Source organism: Cannabis sativa, chromosome 4 (assembly GCF_029168945.1).
Source record: "Cannabis sativa cultivar Pink pepper isolate KNU-18-1 chromosome 4, ASM2916894v1, whole genome shotgun sequence".
NCBI classification, from domain to species: Eukaryota; Viridiplantae; Streptophyta; class Magnoliopsida; order Rosales; family Cannabaceae; genus Cannabis; species Cannabis sativa.
The window spans coordinates 69,273,377-69,290,977 of NC_083604.1; the positions used below are offsets into that span (position 1 = coordinate 69,273,377).

Sequence of the window (17,601 nt, forward strand, 5' to 3'; positions counted from 1 at the left end):
AAAGTAAAGATGAGCTGTACATTTCGACTTTTAGAATCTGATATGAATTCAAAAAAAAGAAAATCTGATACGAACCGTTTAATTCGTAACGATTAAAAAAATGAACGACCCAGATCTAAGTAGTAGATGTACCAAAAGAGGTTTGAATGTAGAAAGATAAAAAAAGAGCGCTAACTCCCTGACACCTATCCTAACCATGGTTAAATATGCGGTTAAGCCTCTGAACCTTTCGCCTACTATAAAATCCCACGGCAAGAGAAAAAAAAACCATTCATTCGTTCACAATCTTCAGGCGTCTTAATAAACGCCATTTTCTTTCGTTTTCACTTCACCTTATCTTCTTCGAATTCCTAGTTTTTTTCGTTTTCCAAGCGAAGATGAGAGAGTGCATCTCAATCCACATCGGTCAAGCCGGTATTCAGGTCGGAAATGCGTGCTGGGAGCTTTACTGTCTTGAGCATGGCATCCAGGTTCGTACTATTACCATTCTTGTCCTTTTTTAGTTTTTGATTTATACATTTCCCTTAGATCTGAACAGATCTGGCTAGAAATCTGTTAGGTTGAGGTCCCTTTCTTGTAAATCGTTAGAATACTAGTGCTATTTCTTTGTTCATGTCAATGTGTTTTAGATCTATGTGTTAAAAGGTCGTAGACGGTGTAGATTTGATGTCATCTTGCATTTTTACAAGATTAAGCTGAAATTTTTAGGTTAGTATAATTTTAAAGCATATGTAGTGAATAATTACTCATCTGTTTTGTTTGAATGGATGATGCTACCAGATCTGGTGTTTTTAATCGTAGATGGTAACAATAGAATACATTTTTATCAAGATTAGTTAGATCTACTGTTGGAGTTGATTTTATATCCTTAGTTTGGAGTTTCGATTCGACAATATGATAACGGAGACTAAAATGAATTGTTTTTAATTAGGATATTTGTATTTACCCATTGCCTAAATTTGTGTGGGTTATGTTTGGTTGAGTAGCTTTTTTAGATTCTTGATTGAACTCGATGCTTATATGTCATTCGATCCGTAAATTGAACATCTTTTCCAACCATTTTAACAGCCTGATGGACAAATGCCGAGTGACAAGACTGTGGGAGGAGGTGATGATGCATTTAACACCTTCTTTAGCGAGACTGGTGCTGGGAAGCATGTTCCTCGTGCCGTTTTTGTAGATTTGGAGCCCACTGTCATTGATGAAGTTAGGACTGGAACTTACCGCCAGCTCTTCCACCCTGAGCAGCTCATCAGCGGCAAGGAAGATGCTGCTAACAATTTTGCTCGTGGCCATTATACCAGTAATTATCTGATCTTTTGCTTTGTTTTTTTTTCCTTTTCTTTTTTTGGAAAATAAAATTCTTTATGGTGGTATATTTATTCTAATTCATTTTGTAAATTTCTCAGTTGGGAAAGAGATTGTTGATCTCTGCTTGGACCGCATCCGTAAGCTTGCTGACAACTGCACTGGTCTTCAAGGATTTCTGGTTTTCAATGCTGTAGGTGGTGGCACTGGTTCAGGTCTTGGATCCCTCTTGCTTGAGCGTCTCTCTGTGGACTATGGCAAGAAGTCCAAGCTTGGATTCACTGTCTACCCATCTCCACAGGTTTCAACCTCAGTGGTTGAGCCTTACAACAGTGTCCTATCCACCCACTCTCTTTTGGAACACACTGATGTTGCTGTGTTGCTTGACAACGAGGCTATCTATGATATCTGCAGGCGCTCCCTTGACATTGAGCGACCCACCTACACCAACCTTAACCGTCTGGTTTCTCAGGTATGTTTTGTTTATCTTGTGAGAAAATGTGTTATATTTACTGTATTTGATTTGTTTCTAAATTCTCGATGTATTATTTTCAGGTTATATCATCTTTGACTGCTTCTCTGAGGTTTGATGGTGCCTTGAATGTTGATGTGACTGAATTCCAGACTAATTTGGTCCCATACCCTAGGATCCACTTTATGCTTTCATCATATGCTCCTGTTATCTCTGCTGAGAAGGCTTACCATGAGCAACTCTCTGTTGCAGAGATCACCAACAGTGCCTTTGAGCCTTCTTCCATGATGGCCAAGTGTGATCCTCGCCATGGGAAATACATGGCTTGCTGTCTGATGTACAGAGGAGATGTGGTGCCCAAGGATGTCAATGCAGCTGTGGCTACTATTAAGACCAAGCGCACCATCCAATTCGTTGACTGGTGTCCTACTGGATTCAAATGCGGTATCAACTACCAGCCTCCAACTGTTGTTCCTGGTGGTGATCTCGCCAAGGTGCAAAGGGCAGTGTGCATGATCTCAAACTCGACTAGTGTTGCTGAAGTGTTCTCTCGTATTGACCACAAGTTTGACCTTATGTATGCCAAGAGAGCTTTTGTTCACTGGTACGTGGGTGAGGGTATGGAGGAAGGTGAATTTTCCGAAGCCCGTGAGGATCTTGCTGCTCTTGAGAAAGATTATGAAGAAGTGGGTGCTGAGGCTGATGGAGGTGAAGATGATGATGAGGGAGAGGAGTACTAGATTTCTTCTATATTGCTCGGCAGTAGTTTACACATAATTTCTATGGTGTCTGACTTTGCTATATTAAAGCTCTGTAAAATTGTTGTGTTTGCTGTTTCACTTTCTTGTGTAGCGGCTTATGTGATTTTCTTCCTGTTCAAGACTTCTCAATGATATATGGTTGTGGCTTGTTTCTTTTTGTTTTGGTTTTAAATTTTCGCAATATTTCACTTAAAATAATTCTCCACCATATAATAAATCCATTGAATGGAGATCACTAATAGATTATGCGAAAGTTCTCACAATAATTTGAGGGATAATGTAGCAAATGAGCCACTTGGTCCTGTCATGTTTGATAAAAAATGATTTTCATTGAAACTGTACATTTGAACACTGCAAAAACAAAAAAAAAATTTGTATTGGAACAATCGTAGTTTGGAGGCCGGCCATTGGCCAAAAAGGTCCAATTAAAAATTTTCTTTAACCTTGAAGCTGGCATTTGGAAGAGACTCCTCTATTCTCAAAACATAAACGGTGCATGAAAAGAGAAGTGAAACACATGGCTTGAGCTTGCCAGGCCACTAAATAGTTATTCTATTTTCTCCTGGGTTCTGTGGTTACTTACCTTAAAACAAAATTTTATTTCCATGGGTACACGTGCAGGTACATAATTAGAGGGGGCCTTGGAGGGAGAGCTTATTATTTGTTTCTGTTTCTTATATAAAATAATAATGGGTTTTGACCAGTCTGAAATTAGAGAGGGTGGTCTTCCATGCATTAAACTACGTTCTTTTCCATAATCTTGCTCCCTTGGTTTCATTTTGGTTCAAAATCCATCCATCCATTTTCCTTTTCAAAAATTATAGCTCTCTTTTGTTTGGGACCCTGCTCTAAAATATAAATTCTTCAATTTGTTTTTTTTTTTGTCAGGAAAATTCTTCTTGACTTTGAAATCATTTCGTTTATAATTTAGTTTCTACAAATAATAGAAATAATTAATGGTTCCTATTTTGGCAAAATTCTGACAATAGAATTATTTTGGACCAAAATAAGCATATTTTAACTTCGGTGTTTGGTCCATATACAAGCAAGATTCTTGTTCTTGTTATTCTCATTGTCCCTGTGGTAAGTCTGTCTTTGGAAATTGAGTCTCTCTTAAGTTGAGGTGACTGTTATTTAAATGTTAATTCAGAAGCCTTAGGTGCTGTAATACATATACCATTACATATTTTATTATCATTATTACCTTTCGCGCCGAAATTTGTTTACAAATGTAGAATAAATAAATAACAAAAAATCATCATGGTTTATGGCTCTTTAATGGCTATGGTGTTTAAGTCTATCGTTGGTGGTTTTCCTTGAGAAAATTTCTCCACAATAAGTTTTTGGAAAGTAGACGAAGACAATTTTAGGTGTGATTAAATCTATCAAAAAAAAATTATATTGTAACACAGCTTATTCGTGAATTGATTATTTTGTACGAACAGACCAAAGGCACGGAGCAAAATAAAATATGTTTAATCTATGAAAATATGTCTAAATCATCATTGCTATTTTCCACCAAATTAGACACATGTAAATTTCTTAAGGCACCACAAAAGAAAAGGGGTAAGAAAAAAGCATGTGTCAGTCTTGGTCCTAAACCTAAACCTGTAAAAATAATAAATATGTACCACTAGGTAAGGTACCATCAAAGTAAGCAATAAAAAGATGAAAAAAAAATTGAAAAGAGGAGGACAATCTGCAACAAGAACAAGGAAGCAGAAAAAACTTGGGAAAAATAACTTAAACACACTATTAACTCATCACCTCTTTTTAGTATGTAACATATTTGGTATCACTGGAAACTTCACTCTTCATCTTGCTTTAGGCAAGTTTTCAGGCAAGTGAGGGTAATGGAGAAAAAGAAGAAGGAACATAAACTAGCTTCTGCTTATAGTCAAGAACCAGACACGAATGATCACTCTGTATGATTTCTCTTCTTCTTTTATCATATTTTTGAAATGGGTTTTGTTTGTTCTGATGAAATGAGAAGTTTTGCTTTTTGATGTGTTTCATGCATTTACTCCTTTGTAATATGGCTTTGTAGTTTATGTGGGGTTTCTCAATCTTTATTCTTTTAGGCTCTTTTTGTTTTCTATTTTTATGATTCATCAAATATGATATATATATCCATGTCTTGTAAGACCTCTGTTATGATTTTATGTGGATTTCAGTACTTGCAACTTCTACATAAGGAATTGACCAATGGAATTAAAATAGTAGAGAATATTATCTCTAAGGTGTGCTTTTACTGACTTTTAGTGTTTCTTATCTTTTGATTCAACTCTTGACTGTTATCTTAATTACCTTAAAACAGAACAAGGAAGACCAAGATGAACAAACTGTGGGGAATAATATCAAAACTCTTTGCCCTTCAAATGACAATGCAACATCAGAAAATAATCACCACACCCCAGTTCTTCAGTGGCCATATACACCTCAGAATAATGCTGCTGTTGATCAGTCTCCATTGGCATCAAAACCCCATATTCATACTCAATCACCTTCACCTGTCATCATAAGCCAATGGCATTTTCCCCATCAGCATCAGCAGAATTTGACCAACCTTCAGGTCCCCCAAGGCCAGCTCCCATTGAATTATACCCAACCAACACCTCCCTTTTGGTTACCTCAACGAACTGCTCACACCTATCCGGGCATGAATGTGCCTTCACCAGCATTTTCTCCATATGAGATTACTTGGCAAGCTCCTGCTGCAGGACTAGGAAGTGCATCAACAGCTCAAAATCAGGTTCCCAGTGTGTGTTATCCTTTTGGATACTCATACCAGGGCCTTCCAGGTAAACTTGTACACATTTCTGAAAAAGATGTGATCTTTTTTCTTACTGGCCTTGACTGATTTTATTAGGTGCATTTATGATGTTTCATTGGTTTTGATTGCAATATAAGGGGGTATAAAGAAACAAGATTGTTTTCTTTTCCTGCTCAGAAAATCAATTTCTTTACCATTATTGTTCATGCAGATGCAAAATCGAAAATTTTGAATCATGTAAACGTGAATGCTTTTTTTTGTTTGTTTTTGTTTACAGGCCCTTGTGATCCATTATCATTATGGGGTCAAGGTCAAGGTCAAGCACAACAATCTCAACCTCTATGCACATATGCATTTCCAGGAACTTATAATTACTTTCCTTCACCACCTTCAGTAATGCTTAACAGTTCCACATCTACTGGACAAGTCATTCAAAGAGGAGTAATTAAAACAACAGCAAAACTTTCTCAGAAGCACCAGCAACTTTGGGATGCTCAAGTATGAGTACTTTTCTTTACCTTATCTATAATTAACTTCCTAATATCTCAAACTTTATGTATAAACGAGTCATTTTTGTTGTTATGAGGTTGTAGTCAGCAGAGAATGTTCAGCTATGGAATGTAATCAATCAATTGCAATCAGAGATAGGTGATTACAAGAACCAGTTAACAAGGCTAGAAGCAGAAGTTTCTTCTTTCAAGCCAAAAGTAGAAGAGCCTCCTGCTAGAACTTCCGGGACTGCAGTAGCTGGGCAACCATCAAAGAGAGGAAGACCAAAGAGGTCAGTTGCATCAGTTGATGCTGGAGCTTCTCCTGATGAGTCTCATCGCCGAGCCAGAGCTAGGAAATCAGCCACATCTAAGGTTCAGTCTGAGACCAAAGAACATATTTATGAAAAGGTTGTTCTAAATAAGATTGAAGATGTAGACAAGTCACGCCAGTCCCTTGCTACTATTGCTACTATAGAACAAAGGTACAGCGAAAACATGTTAAACAATAATGCTGCAAATTCCAGTGGCAATGTGGAGATTAATGGAAGAAATCTTATGATGCCATCATTTAGTAATCAAGCTCCTCAAATATGTGGAATGGTACTCACACCCTCTTCTGAAATGAAATGTAGCAGTGATAAGTCCACCGAACCGAAAACTGCCTACTCAATTCTCTCTCAACAAGCCACAGCAATGAGCACTAATAGCAACAGAAGCTCTGCTGGTTATCTGAGTGCAACTGTTAATGGGAATCTTGGCTGGTCTACTGCTAATGTTACTTCTGAAGAAGCTGAGAGAAAGATGTTAAGTATAGGCTGTCAAGGTTTCTACAACAGTAATGTAATCAGACAAGAAGGAAAGCTTGTTCCTGGATGGAGCTTTGTGAATGGAGAGGATGCTTCTGAAGAGCTTGAAGATGCAGCTGTATTAGGATCAGCAAAGGATGAAAATGAAGAAATGGAAGAAGATGGCAGCTCAGAAACCGAAGATATTGTTGAAACGAAAGATGATGGCGCCAACAATGAAGATGTTGCAGTAGGTACTAGCCCCAAAGGTCTTTCTCCTTTAAATAATTGGTGATAGAATTCCACTTATCCTAACTCACTTCCATTTGGTTGAACTTTCATGCGTTATATTAGTCCATAAACAAGAAGAGCAATGACAAAGAGGAATTATTATGTGGTAATGACACTGCTCATTTGGGTTCACTTTCAGTACAGAGAAAGTTTGGCTCAAAGTTTTGTAGAGGGCAGGATGTTTTTAACCGTGGAAACTTTAGTAGACATTCGAATGATCATAATTGGTGCATAACTTAAGCAGTTTCTACAATTTGTTTTGTTTAAACTTTATCTTATTGAATTAGTGAAAGCACTAATTATCAGTGCTATGAATTTTGTTACATACAGTTTTCATGAGTAATGACTGTGTTTGTGTTAGAGTTTTATATTGCTATTGTGTGTGTTGTAAATTCTAACAACACATAACTCAAACCAAGAACAATCAAACAAGTCAAAACCAAATTAACTATGAACAATCAAACCAGAAAAATTAAAATAGAAAGAAAAATTGCAGAAAACTAAAGTAAGGAACACAATATTTTTATATAGGTTCGGCCAACTTGAAGGGCCTACTTCCTGTTACTCCCCTGAGTTATCTTCTCTATTAAAATAATGAATTAAAAGCTTGAGTTGCTGAGTGCCCCGTAGAGAACAATTACAGATGAATACCCTTGAAATTTAGCTTGAGTTTCAATTCCAAGAACACTGGTTTTGGTCCAGTATCTCTACTCTCTTAACTCTGTTGTTCTCTCTTTCTATGTCTCTCTTCAACTCAATCTCACTCTCTCTTAATTCAGTATGAATTGTGTTGCAATACCAGAATGACTAAAGGCCTTTAAATAAGCATAATAAAGACTCAACTAACTATCAGATACACTAACTAACATAATAGAATGCTACAACAATTTATACAAAACTTACTGAACCAATGTTGTAGCATTCGAACTCACAAACAGTTGATTGTTAAAATTGTTATAATCCAATTCGTTTATTCTATGAATTACCAAATAATAGTGTGGAGAGATAATACCATATATAATATATATAAGATGCATGAGCTACTTTTCTTTTTGCCATTTGGTTTTGAGATGTAACCTCATACATTTTACCATACACTCACTTTCATCTTACTTTCTACACCCTATTCACACCACACTTCCACATTCTAACATGGTATCTATTATCTTAAATTTTTTCCACCTCATGTGGCATGTCGATATAGTAAAGATTGAGGACACGTAGAATACAACTTGTCAATAACGGGACAAAATCACCTTACACGACATGTCAAGTGTCAAGGGTTCCAAAGCAATCGAACAAAACTATAAAGCAATAAGCAAAAGGAGTTAAGCAGACTGTCAAGACCCTGGCCAACCATGTCTAGCTGGCCAATAAGGTGACTATCAGAACAAAGAGGCTTGATTCGACCAAGGAGGCCTAACCTTTGCAAGGAAAGCTATACAAAGAAGCTAGAAAGGTTGGCAGGCACATACCAAGGCTGGCAGGCACATACTAAGACTGGCAGGCACATACCAAGGCTGGCAGGCACATAGTAAGGCTAGCAAGAACATAGAAAACTGATAGGAACATACCTGGCTGACCATGGGAGGTCATAGGCGGGCCAGGCCCTAAAAAATAGCGCTGGCTGGTCAAGATTTACAGACAACTCTGAACAACTGAGCAAATTTGCGAGACAAGCCTAACAACCCACGAAAATAGGAATTTTCTCTCGAGATATTAGTCCTATTTTCTAAAGATTTAGTTATTCTTTTTTATAACTTAAATAATAGATAACAAGATGTTAATATCCCTATTTTAAAGGGATATCTTTACCTATTTGAATGAGAAATTTTTGTAAGCCCTACACTATATAAAGAACATTAGTTCACTCTCTCAAGGCTAAGTCATTCCACAAGCACTAAAGGGTCTCTACAAGTCCTTTCTCATGATCCCTCAAGCCTTCTACACGTGTGAAGGTCTCTCTCTCTCTCTCAAACTTCATAATCCATCTATGCCTCCTAAACACCAAGTCAAGTCCCTTCTAAAGTTCTTCACAAGATCTCATCAATCATTTATCTGTAATAACACATTATTCTTAAATTATAATACAGAAGAGAGTCATAGCTAGAAGAAATTATAAGGTTTTCACCTATGATCTGCATGGTCTTATCTCAAGAGTGAATACAACTAAAAGGAGAGTAGGTCATTGCCTGCTAAATAAGGGGTCCAAACCTCTATAAATATTTGTGTCATCTTTACTATTAATTGTTCTTATTTACACATGGTGATAATCATCAATTAATAAGGCTTCACTATCAGTTGACCAAATTTTGAGTCAATATTTTGGTACTTTCATTGAGAGTTTTATCCATCTCATTCTGATCAATCACCATGGTTTTAACCAGAAGAATTGGTCCATCAGATGCACCTCAGGATCCCATGATGATAGATCCTAATGTTCATGTTCCTCCCACCATGGAAGGCCCTACTAATCCAGATAACACTGTCAATCCAGCCAATCTTGCAAATCCTAGTTATCCCACCATTCCTCCAAGGCTAGGACAACTCACAGGATCTTGTGCAGAAGAACAGATCAACATAGAACAACCTCCACAAAACACAACTAGGGTTGTTCTATAGTGCTACATAAGAGAAATAGAGTCAGGAATCGGCAAACTAGTTATTGGTAAGCCTTACTTGGCCCTAGGAGGTGATATTGAGCTGGCTAGGCTTAGAGAAGTTGTAGTCCAGGTCACTCAGACAAGACAAGAAGAACCATACGCTGCTGGTGGCAATGCTTTCGCCCAATAAAGATGCAAATTTTTGAGGTGAATGGATGACCAAGAGGCCATACTCCGAGCCCATCAGGCATAACTAACCTTCCGTAATAGGGAGGCTAGTGACATGATAAGGCAGTTCAATGAGAGAGCTGACTGTCAGAAGAGGTCAAATTTTGATAAAAGATCCTTTTAAGGAAGGCTCATCAACAAGTCAGGTAGGGTCTACAAGCAGGTAGACAATGGGCAGACAGTCAATCCAGGCTCCTTGAACACGAGGACAAACCTTTCCCTACTTGACAACAGTCCAATCTTACCAGATTGACTGTATGGCATAAATAGCCAGCTCTTGGCACCATGATGCATTAGAGGACGACAAAACAACTCCGAAGAGGGGGTAATTCTTACTAGCTAGGCCTGGCCGGCCAACACTATGACTCTCTCTTGAAGTATCCGAGAACAAGTTGTTCCAAGGCCTAGGGACCCTATTCTTGGCAGGCTGGGTCCTGGGATAATCGACAACACACGGGACAATAATAACTCGATGAGCGAGAACTGAAATGACTTTGTTTCGCCACAAAACAATAATTTCAGGCAGGTAGATCAACCAAACTCAAGAAATCGGTACGATCAACCTCCCATTAACCCACAGACCGACCTAGCCAACCAAGAGAATTTGGCTAGTTTGGCCGGCCAAGGAAGTGCAATCAGCCAAAGGCTGGCTAGCCAAGGCCCAATATTCAGTCAAAGGTTGACTGACCAAGACCCATTATTCAGCCAAAGGATGGCTAGCCAAGGCCCATTACTCAGCCAAAGGCTGTCCAACCAAGGCCCATTACTCAGCCAAAGGCTAGTCGGCCAAGGCCAGTTGTCCAGCCAAGAGTTGGTTGGCCAAGGATACCTCTCCAGTCAAGAAAGGCTTCCCGAACAAGAGCCCACTGAAATAGATCCATCTGTGCAAGCGCAGTTGGACCGACTCAAAGACATGATCAAAGGCCTGTCTGGCCCAAAGTTGTCTGACCTAGAACTTGACAGGTCAAGGGGGTCACCATTCTCTGCATACATTAATGCATTGCCCCTACCTAAGTTCAAGATGCCAACTTAGAAGATGTACACGGGGAAAGAAGATCCCCTAGCACACATAAAATACTTTGAGATCCAAACAGATCTCCAAAAAGTAACTGGAGATGTGTGATGCCAGATTTTTTTAGCAACTCTGTCTGAAATAGTCCAACAATGGTATTTCAAGCTAGCCCCATGAATATTTAACTCTTGGGAGGAATTCTGTTGAAAGTTCTATACTCAGTTCTCGGCATCGAGACAAATACCTTCACAACTGGAGGATCTTGTCAAAATAAAACAAAGACAAGATGAACCCTTGAAAAACTATATTCAAAGGTTCATGGCCGATGCCATTAAGGTGAAAGGCCTGTCAAAAGAAGGCTACTATGTTGGAAATTATTTTACCAGGATCTTAGATAGGGGTGTGCATAAATCGATCCAATCCAATGACAACCGACCGATCCAATTACAACCGACCGCCAAACATTGGATATCCAATTGTGATCGGATCGGATTGGATGTTATTTTTAAATATCCAATTGGATCGGATCGGATGGTGGATGTGGTGTCTAAAAATCCAATACATCCAGCATCCAATCGAACTAATTAGTATTTTCATTTAGTTTGGATGAGTAATTAGATTTTATATTGTTATACGTCAAATTTATATGTATATATAAAAATTAACATTAAAGTTTTACTCTTTTTTTCTTGGATTAGATGGATCCCGTCCGATCCAATACATACTGGATCTAAAATATTGGATCGATCCAATCCGATCCAAAAAATATTAGGTTTAAAATATTGGATAAATCCAAATTAAATAAATAAATATATATGAAATACATCCAATGGATAGAACCGATCCAATCCAACATCCAATGGATGTTGGATCGATTGGATGACGAAATTAATTGGATCGGATCGGATGGTAAAATCTAACATCCAATATATGATTGGATCGGATCTGGATAGGCCTAAAAACATTGGATGTGATCCAATGAACACCCCTAATCTTAGATCTACTCACAAGTATGTTTATTAACACATATAAAGTTTAGGAAACCTTACATTGGGTGCAGCGGAATATAATGACACCTTCCGTTCAGATATCTAGCCCTTGATTCCTTTCTGTAGCAGAGCATTATCAATATCTGAACCTGGATCTCTTTCTCTGAATCTTTGATGCTGAAACTCCTTTGCTGATGATCTTTCTTCACGATCTTCCTCACTATGATTGAGGTATCACTTGTTGTGTGTGGGCACTACTCATACACTAAGAATTTCGAAATTATCAAGGAAGAAGAGAGAGAGAGGGTGGCGGCCAAGGTAGAGAGAGAAAGGCTCAGGTTTTCTGATTTAGAAGTGTCAGAAGAAAAGTGTAATTTTCCTGAAGCCTTCACTATCTATTCATAGCATTCCACTAGGGTTAGGTTTGAATTATTTGGCATTAAAATAATGAAAATATCAGAGGGAAAAACCCTACAAAAGTGGCCGGCCCTACATAGTGGATTTGGGCCTCACTTTTTGCAATTTTGCAGTTTTATCTTTTCTGCATCTGATTTTCTCAAAAACGCCAATTTTCTAATTCAACCATTTAAATGCCAATTCTAACTATTTAATAACTATAAATAATTATTAAATAATATTGTCATTTATCATATTTATTAATTGAACCATACAAAGTATCATAATTAACAAATATGCCCCTATAAACTCTTTCTTTACAATTTCGCCCTTACTTAGTAAAAAATTCACAAATAGACATAGTCTAATTTGAGAATTATAATTGATTAATCAAAACCAATTATATGAGTCTTACAAGCAATATTATCTCAACTAGTGCGGGGACCATGGGTCTATATAACCGAGCTTCCAATAAGTAGATCAAGAATTTAGCACTAAAATTCACTTACTTATTAATTCTTCGTTGAATCCACGCATAGAACTTAGAATTGCACTCTCAGTATATAGAATGCTCTATATGTTCCACCATATAGATGCATCATTAGTTATCCATTGTTATAATCCTAATGTGATCAATGATCCTCTATATGAATGATCTACACTGTAAATGGATTAGATTACCGTTACACCCTACAATGTATTTTATCCTTAAAACACTTGACCCCGTATAAATGATATTTTAGCTTATGTGAAATGAGTACTCCACCATTTATGTTCGTTTGGTCAAGCTCGAAGGAGATCATCCTTTGCTTACTATTCGCCAGATAGAAGCTATAGATTCCATGTTTATGCTAGCGCTCCCACTCAATTGCACTACCGTGTTCCCAAAATGTACGTATCACCCTGACCTAAAAGTAGGCTTAACTAACAAATCAAAGAACACGAATAGCCTTTCAAGATTGAGCCTAATCATAACAGGATTAAGAACATTTGATCTAGGATCAACTAGGCGATATTGACTTGAATAGATATTACGGTAAGTTTAATAAATCTAAGTCAAAGTTCAATATCGGTCCCTTCCGATGCATACTCCATGCATCCAACCTGAGCTTTACTTTAACCAATGCTCTGGAAAGAACATAGCACTTCTCCAAATGCAAGTAAACTCTGTTGTAGATTATCATATCAGTAAAACCCTATGTCTGATAAATCTAGGAAACTTTATTCACATAGTCATGTTTACTTTCCAATGTGTTGACGACACAATAAACAGGATCAAGTATGTGAAAAGGGTTTCAGATAAATTCATACATTATATACACATAATCATGAAATAAATCATGTGAACCATGCAACATTAAATGTTATTTCTGATCTATATTAATAAGTAAATCTGATTATATTGAAATGAGTTTTATTTAGGGCATAAAACCCAACATAATATACGACCATACTTGAAGGCATCTTGCCATTGAGTGACTTCTGGGAAGATATCAAAAGGATTTCAACGAACAACATGAAAGAGTTCCTCAAGCGAGCGGATGGTTTCATAAAGTTGGAAAAAGCCGTTCGACAAGCCCAGACAATAGGACAGACCAATGTTGAACATACACAGGGCGTCATACAGCCCCAAGTCCTGTCTGACATGCCAACCAACACAAGAAATATCTGTCAGCCCTCCAATAATAAAAATAATGAAGGTAAATGCCACAACGATGACTCTGGCTAAAATAATGGCAAAAAAGGGAAGTTCAATGATCCCTTACGCCATGAAATCAAAGAGAGAATGGAGAGAAGTGATGAGTCCATATTTATCTTATAAATATGATTAATTTATTTATTAATATTCTTAAATTGATTCTTTAAATTATTGATTAGTGTGATTTTAATTTGTTAGGTTATTTTAAATACTATTCATCCATTTAGAGTCTTTTGAAGGGATTTTAACATATTTTGGTGGAAAATAATAGAAGTCGGGGAGCTCGATTGTACAAAGTGGAACTTAATTGCAAATTCGGACGAACTTAAAAGCAGAATTAGACTTGGAGCTCAACATGAAAGTTTTAGATCTCGTTCTTAGCTTTTCAGAACATCTTGAATCGTCCAATTCCAAGTAATATTGAGAGAGTTATGACCAAAATAATATCAGTCGTCGCAGCAGGAAATTTCTAAAAAAAAGATAGCGAAAATAAAGATAAATTTTCAAGAAGAGTTGCGATTTTTTATCTTTTGTTTAAAAGATGAGTTATCTTTATCCGAGATATTTCCTAATACTATTATAAATAGAATCCTAATTCTAAGAGGATTTATCTATCTATTATAAATAGAATCCTAATTCTAATAGGATTCAACTAACTTTCCCATTACTATAAATAAGACCTCTTAGGCTACAAATGGAGGAGAATCCAAAAACTACAAATTAAATATTATGATTTTTATTAATGTCTAGTTCTGAGTAGTTTTCTTTTAGTTAAGGGTTATTTTAAAACCCGAAATATGAATTCTTAATTTCATTATTGAATGTTAATTTTTAGTTTCCATTATATCAAATTGCTTCTATTCTTCTATGTTCAATGATATGATTATTATTTTAATCTTGTTTAGACGGCCGCTAAATTAGGTTTTACTTTAATCAACTGTCATCTTAGGATTACTATTCACCTAATAGTCTAGGATTCTAAGTGTTTGTGACAAATTACAATTTGTGATGAAGAATAGAACCTAGGTTAAATGAATTATATGCTTCATTGATTTGTTGCCTAGATTAGTCTATCTCCATAAATCTCAATGCTTTATCTAAGTTAAATAAATTGCATGCTTCAGGGATTTACTGCTTTAGGTAAAAGAGTTAATTATTGAGCGCTTCACCTTGATTACATACAATAGGGAGATGGGATAATTGACTGCTTCAGCGTTATCTGCGAGATTAATAGTTTGATTGGAAACTGAAAACTACATTCTTTAAAAAGGAATCAGGAATGATTGTTGAGGGTGGCGAATAACCTTTAACTAGTTTCTCATATCGTATTCTTTACTTTAAATTTGTTCTTTTCTTTAATTTTTATTTTTATTCTAATCTTCAAAACCCCTTTTTTCTAATTCTTGTTACTAATTTGTGAATAATTAAATAAACATAGTTCTCGTGGGATCGGTCCTTACTTACGATTATATTAAAATAATTAGAAGTATTGGAATTAAAAAAAATAGTAAATTTGTTGTGGCTTACGACACGCATCAAGAAGTGAACATACTTCACTCTTCTGCAGAAAATCCTGAAATAATGCACGCCAAACAGCCATTGCTTCAGGTTATACAGAAATCTTGAAGCATCTGGTTGACCACTCAAGTGGGTCATTGGCTCGACCAATAAGAGGTTACTTATCAATTAAGCATGGCTATAAAAGGCTAAGCTCTCGCCGACTTTGTGGTTGAATGTACAGCATATCCCCTGAAATATTCTTTCAAAATTTGAAAGAAAAGCAAGAGTCAAAAAAGAAGCAAAAGCAAGAGTAGAAGTAAAGGCATAAAAATTCAGCCCGGTTCATTTTTTAAAAAGGGCCGAATTTGTCTTTATTTTAGCTAAAAATAAAGAGCTTTTGAGATAGTTTAAAAATTGCCAAGAAACTAAAATTTGAGACCAATTTGTGAAGAAAAATGATAAAATGGATTTTGGGAACACGGAAGCTCAGTCAACGCGACGAATGGTTGAAAATAAAGGATAGATTTTTCTTTTTTTTCTGAGTCTCCTAAAGGTGGAGGTCCAAGAGAGCAATACTAATTTTGATGCAAAGCTAATGAGAAAATCAAAATGGAGAATGGTTGATTGCCACACAAAAGTTAATATTACAATTCCACTATTTTTATCACTATTAAGGTCTCGTAATTTGTAATTTGTTTGATAGCTAACTAGCTAAGAGACCAGTACAATAAGAATAAAAAGGATTGATTTTGATTTTGAGAGAAAAGTTTGTGTGATTCTAATTCATAATCATATATGCCATACTAGATACGCTAACACGCATAAAAAGTCCACTATATATGTGTATATAATTTTGAAAGTCCAAAGAGATCTAGAAGACATCGAATTGGTATATTTTGACTGTAATTCGTTCACCACGAGCTCAGGTCCTACTTAATGCATTAGTCAGAAATTCGGTATATGCATTAAAGACATCTATTGCTATAGTCTATATTACCATTATTAAATATGTATTATACTATAAGAAGCATTGTTATTAGGCATTAATGATGCTTAATACCTATAAATATAGGGTAAATACTATTTTGGACCCTGTGTTTTGCAAAAGTTACAGATTAGACCTTGTGTTTTGTTAAATGACAAAATGGACCCTATATTTTCTAAAATGGTAAAAATAGGACCCTAAGCTTAATTTTAGACAACTTTTTTTTTTAATACAACTAACTTGAAGATAATTCTTAATACGAACAGATACAAAAAATGTAAACAGTTTTGTCATAACACTTTTAGATCGAATTATAATTAAACTTTAAAAATCAATTCAGGGTCCTATTTTTACTATTTTAGAAAATACAGGGTCCATTTTGTCATTTAACAAAACACAGGGTCCAATTGGTAACTTTTGCAAAACACAGGGTCCAAAATGGTATTTACCCATAAATATATCATTTTGCGATTAGTTAACAATATTCTCTAAAATTTATTATATTAAATTATATGAGACCTTATACTTAATTTAACCAATAACGATGTTGAGACATAAGAGGATGCTAGATACCACTATACCCTTTAGCATTTCTCTTATACTAATTATATATGAACCGTGGTAATATTGTTTTGATTGTTTCTCTATTAAAAAATATATAATAGAATTTATTTTTTTTCAAATATATAATAGTTTTTAAATTTAGAGAAATTACTCTATATATTATTTTTTAATTTTTCTTTTCAAATTTACAATTTGAGTTATTCCGGTAGTTACTCTAATAGTTTTTATTAGATTGTTATGTGAATTTTGATTGCGGTTTAAATTGCTCCGTTAGTTGCTATGTAAGTTTCTATGTGAATTTCTGTAAAAATACAAAAAAAAATTATTTTAAAGTGTAAAAATAAAAAACTCCTTTAAATATGCATGATACACATCGAAGTTAAATTTGGGTTAAATTTTATTTATCTGAAAAAATATAAGATTTGAATGTACTATTTTTTTTATTATATAAATTAATACATTTTATCTCTTTATATAAATAAAACAAAAAAAAAATCAGAAAGAAAAACAAACAACAAAAAGAAAAAAGGAATTCTTTTATTTGTACATTTCAAAATTTTTTTTTTTCATTTTTAAAGAATATACAGTACAACTTACGGAGCAACCTAAATCACATGTATAGTTACTCTTTATCTTCATGTGCATGTTTCAAAAAATGAGAATATGCAAGCTCTCAAGCGTATCATACGCTACATTCAAAGTACTTTATCCCACGGTTTGTATTTGTACAAATTCACAATTAAT

The 17,601-nt window shown here is 35.6% G+C and overlaps 2 protein-coding genes across 2 annotated transcripts; both read left to right on the forward strand.

Moving 5' to 3' along the window:
* On the forward strand, positions 1-2,698 carry LOC115712222 (tubulin alpha-3 chain). The gene is made up of 4 exons (XM_030640480.2): positions 1-470; positions 1,069-1,303; positions 1,410-1,780; positions 1,864-2,698. The coding sequence occupies exons 1-4, from the start codon at positions 378-380 to the stop codon at positions 2,518-2,520; spliced, it is 1,356 nt and encodes a 451-aa protein (XP_030496340.1). The 5' UTR covers positions 1-377; the 3' UTR covers positions 2,521-2,698.
* Positions 2,699-2,945: 247 nt separating this feature from the next.
* Positions 2,946-7,238, forward strand: LOC115712214 (uncharacterized). The gene is made up of 4 exons (XM_030640467.2): positions 2,946-4,466; positions 4,859-5,342; positions 5,592-5,812; positions 5,908-7,238. The coding sequence occupies exons 1-4, from the start codon at positions 4,395-4,397 to the stop codon at positions 6,883-6,885; spliced, it is 1,755 nt and encodes a 584-aa protein (XP_030496327.2). The 5' UTR covers positions 2,946-4,394; the 3' UTR covers positions 6,886-7,238.
* The last annotated feature ends 10,363 nt before the right edge of the window (positions 7,239-17,601 follow it).

Coding starts and splice junctions, on each gene's coding strand:
- LOC115712222 (XM_030640480.2), top strand. CDS start 378: ATGAGAGAGTGCATCTCAATCCACATCGGTCAAGCCGGTATTCAGGTC. Junction 1,304..1,409: donor TGCTCGTGGCCATTATACCA/GTAATTATCTGA, acceptor TAAATTTCTCAG/TTGGGAAAGAGATTGTTGAT. Junction 1,781..1,863: donor TTAACCGTCTGGTTTCTCAG/GTATGTTTTGTT, acceptor TATTATTTTCAG/GTTATATCATCTTTGACTGC.
- LOC115712214 (XM_030640467.2), top strand. CDS start 4,395: ATGGAGAAAAAGAAGAAGGAACATAAACTAGCTTCTGCTTATAGTCAA. Junction 4,467..4,858: donor CAGACACGAATGATCACTCT/GTATGATTTCTC, acceptor ACCTTAAAACAG/AACAAGGAAGACCAAGATGA. Junction 5,343..5,591: donor CTCATACCAGGGCCTTCCAG/GTAAACTTGTAC, acceptor TTTTGTTTACAG/GCCCTTGTGATCCATTATCA.